General features: G+C 61.7%; 1 protein-coding gene across 3 annotated transcripts in view; it reads right to left on the bottom strand.

Annotated features, from left to right (window-relative positions):
• NFIA (nuclear factor I A) overlaps positions 1-7,188 on the bottom strand; it is a 238,476-nt gene extending 231,288 nt beyond the window's left edge. For all 3 annotated transcript variants that reach the window (XM_029046506.1, XM_029046505.1, XM_029046504.1), the window contains exons 1-2: positions 7,119-7,188; positions 871-1,402 (exon numbers count right to left, since the gene is read on the bottom strand). In XM_029046506.1, the coding sequence (XP_028902339.1) occupies positions 871-1,402; positions 7,119-7,145 (559 nt within the window). In that variant the 5' untranslated portion in view covers positions 7,146-7,188. The remainder of the gene's footprint in view (positions 1-870; positions 1,403-7,118) is intronic.
• Between the last annotated feature and the right edge of the window lie 6,422 nt (positions 7,189-13,610).

Genomic DNA, 13,610 nt, shown 5'->3' on the forward strand with positions numbered 1-13,610 from the left:
AAAATCGGACCCTGTCGAATTTCCAGATCTTCTTCTTACAAAGGGAGTTGGGGGGCGGGGGAGGAAGAAGAGAGAAGGAAAGAACTAAACAAAACAAAACAAAAAAAAAAAAAACAAAGCTACTGGTAAGATTCCACCACCTCCTTCCCTCCGGCTCAATAATTACTATGAAGGCAATCTAGCAAGACCGGTATGTACATACGAAAAGTCAACACGTTACACAAGACTTGAGCTTTCGATAACACAATATGCCTTTTGTCTAGAGGCCGGCGGAGGGAAGGTAAAAATGCATCATTCCATCCGATTCGCCGGGCCCACCCCCGGCCGGCCTGGGCCGGGCGCGGCGTCCCGCCCGACGGCCGGGGTCGGGTCGCCCCGACCCGGACCCGCCGCTCACGGCCTCGGTACCACGGGCCCGGGCACCTCTCTCGACACGCGCCCTCGGCCCCGGGCCCATCGGGCCCCGCGGCTCCCCTCTCTGTCCGGGAGGAGATCGGACCCTCCGTCCGTGGTCTTCCTCCCGGGACTGGGATCGGGCTGCGGGGAGACCCCCCCGGCCCCTCCCGTTCGACCCCGACCCGTCCCCCCACGCCCCAGGGCCCACCGGGAGAGGCGGGCCCGGCCACGGTCGGGCCCGGCCACGGTCGGGCCTACCCCGCGACGACCCGCGCTTCGACGCGGCCTGCCTTCTGCGCTGCGCGGTGGTCGCCCGGCCCGCTGCCCCCGGGCGGCCCGCCCCCGGCGCCGAGCCCCCCACATCCCCCCAACCCGCCCCCGCCGGCGGCCGGCCCGCCGGCCGCGGGACCCCGGACAGACGACAGACGGACGGACGCCCGGGAGACCGGGCCGACGCCTCGACCGCACACTTACCTGCCGCGTGCACAAAGTACGCCAAATATAAATCGAGTTCCTTAACGGACACCCCTATGTGGTGGGGCTGGACGCACAGCCCGGGGTTCGAGCACTGTGGGGACTTAACCAGGCGTTCGCCATCAGTACTTTCGAGCGGGATACCTTTAAATAAAATCACCATGACCAGGTCCAGCCTCCAGACCTTGTCGGCCTGGCGGAGACAGTCAATCCTTCTCATCTTCCCCTTCTGGTCTGGGTTCGAGAGAACGCAGCACGGGGGCTTCTTCCCCGTGACGGTGAGCACAAAATCCTCGCGGTACTCGGGCCGGATGTCCTTCCGGAGTTTCGCCAGGAGCCTGGATGCCCACTTCTGCTTGACCTCGGGCTTTTCGCTCAGCAGTTCGTCCTTCACGGCCCTCTCTTCTTCTTTCGACATGCGCTTCTCGTGCTTCTTGAAGTATTTTCGCTTTCGGGCTTGGAGGTTGAACCACGTGTAGGCAAACGCCCGGACGTGGGGCAGAAGTGCTTCGATGAAGGGATGGAACTCATCCTGGAAGAGAGGACAAGAGACAGGCGGCCCGTCAGCACCCGAGCGAGGCTCCCCGGCCCGGCGAGCCGCGTCTCGCGTGTCGGGGGAAACTCCGACAGGGTCCGCCCGGGCCGACGTCCCGGGGGAAGGCGGCGGCCGGAGGCCAGACCCTGTCTCACCGGCCCCGCGCCCACCCCGCGGCCCCCGGGTGCCCCCCGACAGAAAGGAGGGCGAAGCGCGGCCTTCTTCAATCCCCCTCCCGCCCCGGTTCGGGAGTCCCCTCGGTTCACCGGGGCCCATTTTCCGCATCGACTGAGGGCGGCCCGCCCTGCAGGAAGCTGACCTCCGCGGATCCGACTCTGCTCCCGCCCTGACCCCACCGGCGCGCGGGGAGCCAGGACGCACCGGCCAATTTGGCAGGCCCGAAACCTTTCGGTGCCAATCGGTGTTCGCACGTGGAGGGCGAAGGCAGGGGGAAATGCCTTCTTTCTTTTTGGTTTTTTTTTTTCTCCGCTTCTTCTCAAGGTGTATTTACAAACGGCGGACCCGTGGCGCTGGGAAAGTTTCCCGCCGGCCACGGAAACGACCCGGCGGCCGCGGTATCCCCATTTATCACGCTTCCTCCCGGCTGGCGGATCGCGCGGGGACCGGGGTTGGGGGCGGGGGGGGGGGGGGAATCGCTCGGACCCTCTACGGCCCGGTGCGAGCGGGCTTCCACCTCGTTGTCCGAGAGTCGCTCCAAAGTTGGGGCCCCGAGAGCAAAACTCTTCGGCTCCTTGGAATTTATAAATGGAGGGGAAGAGAACCGAGAGGGAGCCCCAACCTGGACGTTCCCACCACATTCCAAATATGTATCTAATTATTTCTGGGTCGGAGCAACTGATAAAACATACATGCTGATCTGTTGCGCCTAACAGGATTACGGGCTTTGGGTAAAAGTACCGCTGCAGGTTCTGTCGCCTGTGGAAAGGGGAAGAGCGAGGGCGACTCCGGCTTCGGGCACGTCAATAAATATCCTGCGGGGAGGGCTGCCCGCTCGGCTCTTGAAAACGAAAAGGGGGCGACTGCCAGGTAACCAAACGGAATTCCAAGGGTGGGGACGGTGGGTTTCGGCCTGGCTCCTCGGCAGCCGCACGCCGTGCGGCTCCCGAGGAAACGGAGAGAGGCCGAGAAAAAAATATCCGGCGGGCCCTCCCCCGGCACCCAAATCCTGTCACCGACTTGGTCTTCCGTGACATTTCTGCCCCCTGAAAAAAAAAACGGGCTCTTTACTTTCAAACGGGGAAGGTCCTGTTTCGTCGGCGGGTTTTAGTTTTTATATTTTTTTCCTTCGGGAGGGAAAAAATAAAATAAATTAAATAATGGCCTCTGGCACACTCCAACTCGAAGGGTCTCTCTGACGGTGTAGCTACTTTCCAACGTGCGTGGTCCGACTATTCCCGACCCCCCCCCCGCCCCCACTCTCCACCCCCAGCCCCCCCCCAGGCCCCCACCCCGCCAACGCGACTCCCGCACGGAGCCCTTTGTCGGCTCTGGAGCGCGTCCGTACGGCGATCCCTCAAGCAACAGCCCGAAGAGAGGTAAATATTCTCCTTTTCCCCGGGAAGACAGGGGAAATGGGAAAATCCCGGGGGCTGGAACAAAGAGGAGTCCCAGCCACCGGGCCAACCTCGTGGTAATTGGGAGCAAATAGGCACTAACGTGCTCCATGAGAAATGAAATAAATCACGCCGGGCACTGGCACCTTTATGTTTCTCCTCTCCCGTTGAAGATTCTGGTTTCATGTTTCAATAAAGTTTGCTAAAAGGCTCGCTGCTTTCAGCCAGGAAATTCAAAAGAAGCGGGAGAAGGCAGCGGCCGGCGCCTTTTGGAAGGGGCGGGAGGAAGAGTTTCTCAGAAAGAAGACCGGAGAAAGGGCCGGTGGCTCCGTGCCCCTCGCCGCCGGCGCCCCCCGCCCGTGGGGAAGTCGAGAAACTAAGGAAGGGCCTTTCCCAGAGTCAAAGTTTATCTGCTGAGGTGAACGCCGGCTCTCGGGATGAACTGGCAGAACCCTGTCATCAAACTGAGATGTGACTGGATTCGGGGCACATGGTCGGGAACGAGAAAACGGCTACACTTTAGGCTTTTAAACACGACTTCCCGTGGAACCATCCCCCCCGCCCCCCCGACCCCTTACACACACACACACACACACACACACACACACGGCCAAATATAGCGGACGGGGCTGTTCGGCGACAAATTCTGTTATTCTGCCTTAAAGCTGAAATATAAAGTGAGCGCGCACACACCCAGGCACAAATACACACACAAGCGCACACACACACACACACACAAAAAAAAAACCTTTAAAGGCCCCAGCTCCATTTTCTCATGAAAAGAATAGCTCGCCCTTCCTGGCGAGGGATTCGCCGTTCGCGTGGAAAAATCTCTATCTCCTCAAAAAGCAGCCCTGTTCCAAGAAAGATTTCTAACATTTATATTCTAAACTGATGTTGAAAACCGGGGTGCTCAACTGAAGGTTTTCTCGTAAAAGGAATCCAGCGTCTCATTCACCTCCAGTTCGTCTCCGAAATCGCAATTGACCCGTAAACTCAGTTTATCCAACATGAAGACGTTGGGCCGACCTAGGAATAAGAATGCACCAAACTAACTAGTTTGGGGCTTGTCTTTTTGAAAACGATGAACTCGCTCGGATTTTACATCGGAAGCCTTTCTAATTTATTATTCCCTAAAAGTTTTGAAGGAAGGCCAAGAAAAATCGGCATTATCCCTGCAGTGGCAACTCGCACTCTAGCGATAAAAAAATAATGATTCAAAATAACTTTTTTCGAGGACCCTTTGAAACGCGTTACAGCAGGAGGGAATTTTTACAAGGCACTACCCTTTAAGGGAAGAAAAAATAATAATAGGTAGACCTCCCCCTCCCAAAACCGTCCAAGGCCGCTAAGTTTACGGCTCCGGTTTTTTGTCATTGATTTTGTTTCAGATCCACTTTCACGCATTCGCGCCAGGCTCCCGCGTACTGTCTAGAGCCGGGCCCCGCACTCTCCCACATGGGAAAAATCTGGGAATCGGATCCAACTATCGCCCGCAGGTCTGCAGGGTCCAGACAGAGGCCGAGTGGGCGAGACCCCCCCCGTGCGGGCCATCGACAGAATCAGACCCAAACTCCCGCTCGAAAGCTCCGCTCCGAGTCGGCATCGGAAGCGTCGGTCCGCCTGGAAACGAGCCAGAGATAGGAACCGCTTCACGTTGATATTCCTGCAAACTACGATCATCCGAGCATCACCCCCAGATATAAATCGAGGATGGGAGACCGCGGGACCAAAGTTTGGGATATGTGCTTGGGATATGACAGGCGCACGTAAATTAAAGGCGGCTCAGATTTCCCCGGTAACGAGAACAAAAATCTCTCCCCCAGGTCCACGTGTCCTGCCATTACGGTCCGCAGCCCGCTCTCGTTCCCGTCTTTCGGGGATTAATTTCTTTTCATCCATAAATCGCTTTATTTTCCCCTCTCTGACCGGCCGGACACTTAGACCGCCTTTTGGGAGGCTTTTCAACTTTTGTTCTTTCCTCCCCCCAACCCCCCCCCCCCGACCCCGGCCCCCGAACTGATTTCCCATCGCAGAACCTAAGACCGAACGGCCCGCCCCCCACCCCGCTTAACGATCTCGCCCTCGTCTTCTTCGCGAAAGGGTCGGAGTGCCCAACCGAGTCTCCCGGTCGGATTTCCACCGGGCCTCCCGGATCCACCGGGCCGGGGAACGCTCCCCAGGACGCGACCCGGGGCGTTGGCCCCGACAATCGCCGGAACGGCCAAGGCGCCCGACTCGGGCCGCCCGGTCGACCGGACCCGAAATCCGGAGGAGCGCGCGAGCGAGGCCCGGGATCCGGGGAGCGCCCTGAGACCCCCACGCCTTCTGGGGGTGGGGGAGCGGGAGAACCGTCCTGCCTTTCGAGAGACGGGTTTCTGACCCCGGCTGGACTTGAGCGGCAAACTTCTGACTTCCCCTCCTTTATTCCCCATCTCTCTCCCTCCCTGATTCGGAGATGGGGGGCGGCCCCGGAGACCATTCCTCCGGGACCCTCCATTTCCCCCGCCGCGCTCCGACTCTCGCGGGGCGACGTCCGCCCGCTCTTTTTCAACCCCGTGCTTCCTAGAAGCGGCTGCCGGCTTGGAATTAAAAGCGGCCGGAGTTCCTCCTCCCGGGCTTCCGAGTTCCCGAACCCAGAAGTCGGTCGCCGGCTCCGGGAAAAGTTTCCAAGTCTCCCCCCCACCCCACCCACCCCCGCCCCGCGAGGCCTCCGAGCAGACCCCCTTCACCGGAGAGAGATGCGATCGGGAGTCTTTGGAGATGAAATAACTATCATCACCACTCTTCGGCCGGAACGATGATAAAACGGGGCCATACGGAAGGTGTAGCCGGAGCCCGGTGGGAGGAAGGGACGGGGGACGGGGGGCGGGGGGGGGGGGGATTCCGGGGGCTTTGGTCCGCAGCGATTAAACCGTTATCTCCCGCTACGTGTGCAGAGTGCCATGTCTGGACAGTTAGCGGGGAGGAGGAGGAGGGTGAGAGAAGGGGGTCTGGATCCGGGGGCCCCCGACCGTCTCCCGGCGGGGATGGGAGGGGACGGGGGACTCGGAAGAAGGGGTGCCGGGGCACGATGCCCGTTCCTCTCCGGCGTGCGAGGGAAAAGAGAGGTGGAGGGCGACGAAAAATGACCACCACCCCTCCGGGCCCCCCCAAAATCATCACTTCTGCGTGTCCCCGGCTGCGAGCAGAACCACCGCCCTTCATCATCCCGGGGGGCTCGGGGCGGAGGGGGTCGCCCACGGTGGGGGGGCGGCGGTTGGAGGGGAAGGGGGCCCGGACAGGGAGGGGTCCGGCGGGGGGGGGGAGGGGGGGACCCCCCGCATGGCCGGTCCTGCCGGGTTGGGGGGCGCGAGGGGAGGCCGGCCCCGGGCGGCCCCCCCCCAACCCCCGGCACGGACAGTCCCCCGGGGGAGGGGGTCGGGAGGAGGAAGAAGAAGAGGAGGAGGAGGAGGAAGGGGAGGAGGACTTGGGGCCGGCAGGGCCGACCCCCGACAACGTCGCCCGAGCGGAGGCCGCTGGAGCGGGCCGGCAACTTGTGCCGGAGTTGTGCGCTGCGGCTCGGCCGGCCCGGTGCCCAAACTTTCCCCAACCCGAGGGAAGCACCGGGACAGAGAGGGGGACCCCGGGACCCACCCCCCCCCCCCGCTCCAGGAGAGGGGACCCCGTCCTCGGGGAGGGGATCCGGGGGTCCCCCCTCACCCGGACTCCTCCGAGACGGGGGGGCCCAAACTTTCCCCAACCCGAGGAATCCGGGGGGGGTGGACCCCGACACCCCGCGCCGGCCTCGCGGGGGGCCTCCTTCGATCCAGGGCCGGTCGAGGGGTCCGGGGGGGGGGGTCCAAAGTCACTCCCACCCGTGGGGGGGTCCCCGATAGGTCGACATCACGGGGGGGGTGGCTCGCTCCCAGCCCCGATGGCCCATCCCCGCCATCCCACCCTCGCACCTTTCGGGGGGCACGGGGGGGGGGTCCCCCCATCTCCCCGTCCCTCACCCGCCCCCCCATCCGGCCGGCCAAAGGGGACCCCCCCCCCCATCCCGGGCCCCCAAAGTTACTTTTGGGAAACCGGGCCCTCCTCCCCGGGGTGGGCACCGACCCCCCGACCCCCCCCCCCCCAAAAAAAAGGCCGGTCCTTACCTGGGTGAGGCAGAGCGGAGAATACATAACTGCTGGAGGGGGTGGGGGGGGTGGGTTGGGGGGCAGGACCGGGGTGGGGGGGGGTTGTGGTTTGGAGAGAGGGGTGGGTATGTGTGTGTGTGCGTGGAAAAAAGAGAGAGGGAAGAGAGAGAGAGGGGGGAGGGGGAAGGGAGGGAGGGAGGGAAGAAAATCAAGGCTGCCCCTCTGCCTTTCACATCTCCAACTCTGCCCAACTGCGGCAGGCGGGCACGGGCCGGGCACGGGCTGGGCACCGGCCGGGGCTGGGCTCGACGCCCCCCCCGGGCCCCCCCCCCACCCCCCCCCCGGGCTACACGCTGCTAGGCATGGCCCCCGGGCCCGGGGGGTGTCGAAGGCATAGCCGGCCCCTGCCCCTGCCCCTGCCCGCACTGACCCTCCTCCTCCTCTGCACCGCACCGCCTCCACCCCCAGACAAACGCTCTGCTCGCTCGCTGCCTGCCGGGAGGAGGGGGAGGAAGAGGAGGAGGAGGAGGAGGAGGGGGCAGGCTGCAATGCCGCCCGGCCTCCTCCTCCTCCTCCGGGCCCGCCTCTCTCTCCCCCCCCCCCCCCTCCGCTGCGGAGCGGACTGGACGCCCCCACCGGGGCGAGGGGCCGCCCCCTCCCCAGATGCCCAAGGTCACGACCCCTGGGAGGGGTGGAAATCAAACCCTCCTTATAATAATCGAATTAGAGACTGCGGATGTCGGAGGAAACTTTTTTTTGGGGGGGGGGGGGACACCCCTCCTCCAGGTGACAGGGACCCCTCCTCCAGGTGACGCTCCAGGGTTGCACGGGGGGGATCTGGTTTTGGGGGGGGTCCGGCCCCTCTCTCTCCCCCCCGCCGTCCTGACGATGTAGAGAGGGCCGGGGGCGTCCATCTCCCCCCCCCCCGGCCGAAGACCCAGGCTACGTATTAGACGAGGCGGCCCCCGCCGCCCCTCTGCGGGGTGACCTTGGGCCAGTCCTTTCCCTCCTCCGGGGCCTCGGTTTCCTCGCCCGCAAAACGGGGCGGGGGGGGGGGCCCGGGACCGCGTCCACGCCGATCAGCTTGGAGCTACCCCCCGGCGCTCAGTACAGTGCCGGGCACACGGTAAGCGCTTAAGAGATGCCATCGTGACGATGATTATTCTCCGGGCCTCGGTTTCCTTTGCTGTAAAACGGGGGTGGAGACCGGGAGCCCCACGTGGGACAGGGGACCGCGTCCAGCCCGATTACTTTGTATCCACCCCCCGCTCCGTACAGTGCCTGGCCCACAGTGAGCGCTTAAAATATTCCATTATCATTATTATTATTATTATCTGGGCCTCGGTTCCCTCATCTGTAGAATGGGGAGGGAGGCCGGGAGCCCCACGTGGGACAGGGGACCGTGTCCAGCCCGATTACTTTGTATCCACCCCAGCACTCATTACAGTGCCTGGCACACAGTAAGCGCTGAAAAAATTCCATTATCATTATTGTTTGGGCCTCAGTTCCCTCATCTGCAAAATGGGGATGGAGGCCGGGAGCCCCACATGGGACAGGGACTGCATTCAGCCCGATTACTTTGTATCTACCCCAGCACTTATTACAGTGCCTGGCACACAGTAAGTGCTTAAAAATTCCATTATCGTTATTATTATTATTATTATTCTCTGGGCCTCGGTTCCCTCATCTGTAAATGGAGATGGAGGCCAAGAGCCCCACGGGAGACAGGGACCAAGTCCAGCCCGATTACTCTGCATTTACCCCAGCGCTCAGTACGGTGCCGGGCACACGGTAAGCCCTTTAAAATACCGTTGTTATTATTTTTATCGTTATTATTATTATTCTCTGGGCCTCGGTTCCCTCATCTGTAAAATGGGGATGGAAGCCGGGAGCCCCACGTGGGGCAGGAGCTGCATCCAGCCCGATTACTTTGTATGTGCCCCAGTGCTTAGTTCAGTGGCTGGCACACGGTAAGCACTTAAAAATACTATTATTATTATTATTATTCTCTGGGCCTCAGTTCCCTCAGCTGTAAAATGGGGATGGAAGCCGGGAGCCCCACGTGGGGCAGGAGCTGCATCCAGCCCGATTACTTTGTATGTACCCCAGTGCTTAGTTCAGTGGCTGGCACACGGTAAGCACTTAAAAATACTATTATTATTATTATTATTATTATTATTATCTGGGCCTCAGTTCCCTCGGCTGTAAAATGGGGATGGAGGCCGGGAGCCCCACGCGGGACGGGGACTGTGTCCAACCCGATTTGCCTGTGTCCACCCCAGTGCTTAGAACAGTGCCTGGCACACAGTCAGCACTGGAAAAAATACAATTTTATGTATTATATATGTATAATAGACCACCCTGCCCCAGAACATTAGTTTCCTCGAGAGAAGTTTCTGGCTGGTGGGCTGGGCCAGCCTGGGCCGCGTCCGGACCGGACTGGCGAGTGACCCCCGACTGGCCCAAGCCCCCCTTTTCACTCTGGGAAAGCTGCACTTGGCCTGGGCTTCCCTCCCAACTCCATCTCCTTATATTCACCCCAGGGCTTCGTGATAATCATAATAATAATGATAATGGTATTTGTCAAGAGCTTACTCTGTGCCGAGCACTGTTCTAAGCGCCGGGAAGGATACGAGGTCATCAGGTCGTCCCTCGGGGGGCTCCCGGTCTTCATCCCCATTTTCCAGATGAGGGAACTGAGGCCCAGAGAAGTGAAACGACTTGCCCGAGGCCCCCCAACAGATAAGTGACGGAACCGGGATCAATAACAACTATATTGATAATGACAATGGTATCCGTTAAGCGCTCGCTGTGTGCCGAGCACCGTTCTAAGCGCTGGGGGAGATACAAGAAGGGCGGGTTGTCCCGCGTGGGGCTCACGGTCTTCATCCCCATTTTACAGATGAGGTCACTGAGGCAAAGAGTGTAACGATAATAATGGTATTTGTTACGCGCTATGTGCCAAGCACCGTTCTAAGCATTGGGGTAGATCCAAGGTCATGGGGTTGTCCCAGGTGGGACTCACAGTCACTGTGCAGATGAGGCCACTGAGGCCCAGATTAGTGAAGTGGCTTGCCCAAGGTCACACAGCAGACAAGTGGCGGACCTGGGAATTAGAACCCACGTCCTCTGACTCCCAGGCCGGGGATGTTGCCCCTAAACCACGCTGCCTCTCAGTACAGTGTCCGGCACATAGTGAGCGCTCAACCAAGACCATCAACGTATTATTATTATCACTATATAGGAAAGGACCTAAAAATACATGGCGCGCCCAGATACGCCCGAAAACCGACAACGCGCCCCGACTCTGGGAGCTGACAGGCCCCGACCCCCGGCCGCTTTGGAGAGAGGTGTCGACGCGGATGTTTTCCACTTTAAAAAATAAAATAAAATTTAGAACGATGCTTGGCACATAGTAAGCGCTTAGCAAATACCATTATTACTGAGAAGCGGCGTGGCTTAGTGGAAAGAGCCCGGACTTGGGAGTCGGAGGTCGTGGGACCTAATTCGTTCGTCCGATCGCATTTATTGAGCGCTCGCTGGGTGCAGAGCACTGTACTAAGCGCTTGGAACGTACAGTTCGGCGACGGACGATCGAATCCCGGCTCTGCCTCATGTCAGCTGTGTGACTCTGGATAAGTCACTTCACCGGGCCTCCGTTCCCTCATCTGTAAAACGGGGACGAAGACTGCGAGCCCCACGCGGCACAACCCGATAACCTTGTATCTACCCCAGAGCTTAGAACGGTGCTCGTCACATAGTAAGGACTTAACAGATACCATCGTAATTGTTATTATGATAAAGAAAAACTCTTTTGGTTGCGGCTGCCTCGAGATTCCCGGGCCCGTGCAGTGACCAATCGGGATCCCGAGTGACTTCCGGAGCCCTGCGTGAAGACTTTTGGATCCGGGACCATTGTTTACGCCCTCTAGGCCAGGGGCTGGGTTCAAGTTCAACGCCAAAGCTCTTCACATCCGCTCCTCCCTCTTCCTCCTCCCTCCCCGTCCATAACTTGACGCTCCAACTCCAGGCTCCGGCGGGAAACGGCAGAGTTAGAGTTTTTCCGGGGGAAAAACTTGGGAACTTTTTTCACCTCCCCCACGCCCGCAGGCTGGACCCCCCGGCCCGCCCTCACCCGCACCATCGGCCCCGCCAAAAAGCCCACCGAGAAACCCCTGTCCGTCCCCCCACCACCCACCCCCAACTGAGGGCCGGGCAGGGAATCATCCCCGCTCTCCTGCCCTGCTGGGAGGCGGCCTGGATGGGGGAGCTGGGCCTTTGGGGGGTCTGGGGGGGAGGGGAGGCCTGCAGACCCCCTCCCGGGGGGGGGGGGCTCGGGGAGGGGAGGCCCGCAGACCCCCCACACGGGGGGGAGGGGAGGTCTGAAGACCCCCACCTCACCCCCGTCCCCCCTCCCCACCATCCAGGGGGCAGAACCAGGGAGGAGGGCAGGAGGGGCGACGCTGCATCGTCCGCCCGGGGCCTCCTGGCTCCCTCGGGCAGGACCGGGCTGGGGGGCTGGGGAGGCCCGCAGACCCCCACACGGGGGCGAGGGGAGGCCTGAAGACCCCCATCCCCACCCCACCATCCAAGGGGCAGGACCAGGGAGGAGGGCAGCAGGGGCGACGCTGCATCGTCCGCCCGGGGCCTCCTGGCTCCCTCGGGCAGGACCGGGCTGGGGGGCTGGGGGGCGGGGGGCCGGCAGGGTCGGGGGGCTGGGGAGCGTGGGGGTCCGGGGGGAGGGGAAGGGCCCGCTCCGGCGCTGCTGTCCATATTGCTCTGGCGCGGCGCCCGGCACTGCATTTGCTGTGTTTTATTTGCAGAAATGTTACCTTGCCAGAGCGAGCGAAATCCTCTTAGATATATAAATTACGTCAATAAGGTTTCACTTGAGACGTGATCCCGAATACCTTGCTTTTTTCCGAGGGGCTGACGGCGAGGTGGATTAATGCGGTTTTGGCTTCGACACCCGGGGTCCCCCCTCCCCGATCTGGCCCCCCCACCCTCGGGCGTGCGGATGGAGGGCGTCCCGACCCCTGACCCCTGACCCACCACCCACCGGGCCTCTGAAGGCCGCTCCCCGGGGGACAGATCAACCGGGGGGAGTGTCCGCAGGCCCGAGGGATCGGTCTGGTCGGCTCTCGCCCCTCCCCGTGGCGCTCTGGCCCGATTCTCCCTCGCCCTCCCCGTAACTCGCCGGCCTGGATCGCCCTGCCCCCTGCCGCTCTCCCCCACAACCCCCCGTGGCGCTCCGGCCGGGCTTTAGTCCTTTCCCGTGGCTCTCCGGCCCGGCTCTCCCTCGGCCCTGCCCGTGGCTCTCCGGCCGGACTCCGGCCCCTTCCCGTGGCTCTCCGGCCCGGCCGTCCCTCACCCCCGCCCGTGGCTCTCGGGCCCGGCTCTCCCCGGCCCCCGGCCGTGGCTCTCCGGCGGCCGGCGCCGCTCCCCGGTACCTCCCCGTGGCGCTCCAGCCGGGCTCTCGTCCCTTCCCGTGGCTCCGTGGCCCGGCTCTCCCTCGCCCCCGCCCGTGGCCCTCCGGCCCCGCTCCGTCCTTCCTCCTCCCAGCAGCTCTCCTTCCCCGGGGAAGGGGAGACCAGATAGGCGGGCCCGTCTCTGCCCCCTACCCCCACCCCCACTATGTCTCTACGTCTCCGTCCCCGGCGGTCCGTCTCTCTAGGTCTCCACGTCTCCCTCCCCATCTGTCTCTGCCATTGGATCTCTGTGTCTCCCCTCTCCGTCTCCCGACCACACCGGATGTGTCTTTCCCTCGCCATCTCCCTCAGAGCGTTGATGTCTCCCTCCCAGTCCGTCTCTCGGGGTCCCTACGGCTCCTTCTCCAAGTCTCTATCTCCCTCGGAGCCTCTACGTCTCCCCTCCCTCCCCTTCTCTCATCTCTCCCTCCTCCTCCCTGATTCCTGTCTCTCCTTCTCGGGCTGTAAGTCTCTTCCTCTCTCCTCGTCTCCCTGAACCAACCTCTGCCTTCCCCATCACTATTTCCCTTTCTAATAATACTACTACTTATCACGATGGTATTTTTTAAGCGCCTACTACGCGCCAGGCCCCGTTCTGAGCGCTGGGGTGGACGCAAGCAAACCGGGCCGGACGCGGTCCCTGTCCCCCGTGGGGTTCACCGTCTCCATCCCCATTTTACAGACTCGAGGGAACTGGGGCCCGGAAAAGTGAAGCGACTTGCCCGAGGTCACCGAGGAGGGCAGGATTAGAACCCATGACCTACCGACTGCCAGGCCTGGGCTCCACCCACTACGCCACACCGCTTCGATCTCGCGCTCTCTCTCCCTCCATTACCCTTTCCCTCTCTATTTATCCCCCCCCCCCCACCATCCCTGTCACCCCACCGTTCCTGTGCCAGCGGGCCTTGAGTTCGATCATCATTAATTAGGTTCGGCAAAAGTCGCGCCCCTCCGCCCCTCCAACGGACTTAAACTCACCCTCACCCACCCCCTCAGACCAGCAGCGTGGATGGAGACTGGGAGCCGCCCCCCGGGGACGGGG

Source organism: Ornithorhynchus anatinus, chromosome 18, assembly GCF_004115215.2.
Source record: "Ornithorhynchus anatinus isolate Pmale09 chromosome 18, mOrnAna1.pri.v4, whole genome shotgun sequence".
NCBI classification, from domain to species: domain Eukaryota; kingdom Metazoa; phylum Chordata; class Mammalia; order Monotremata; family Ornithorhynchidae; genus Ornithorhynchus; species Ornithorhynchus anatinus.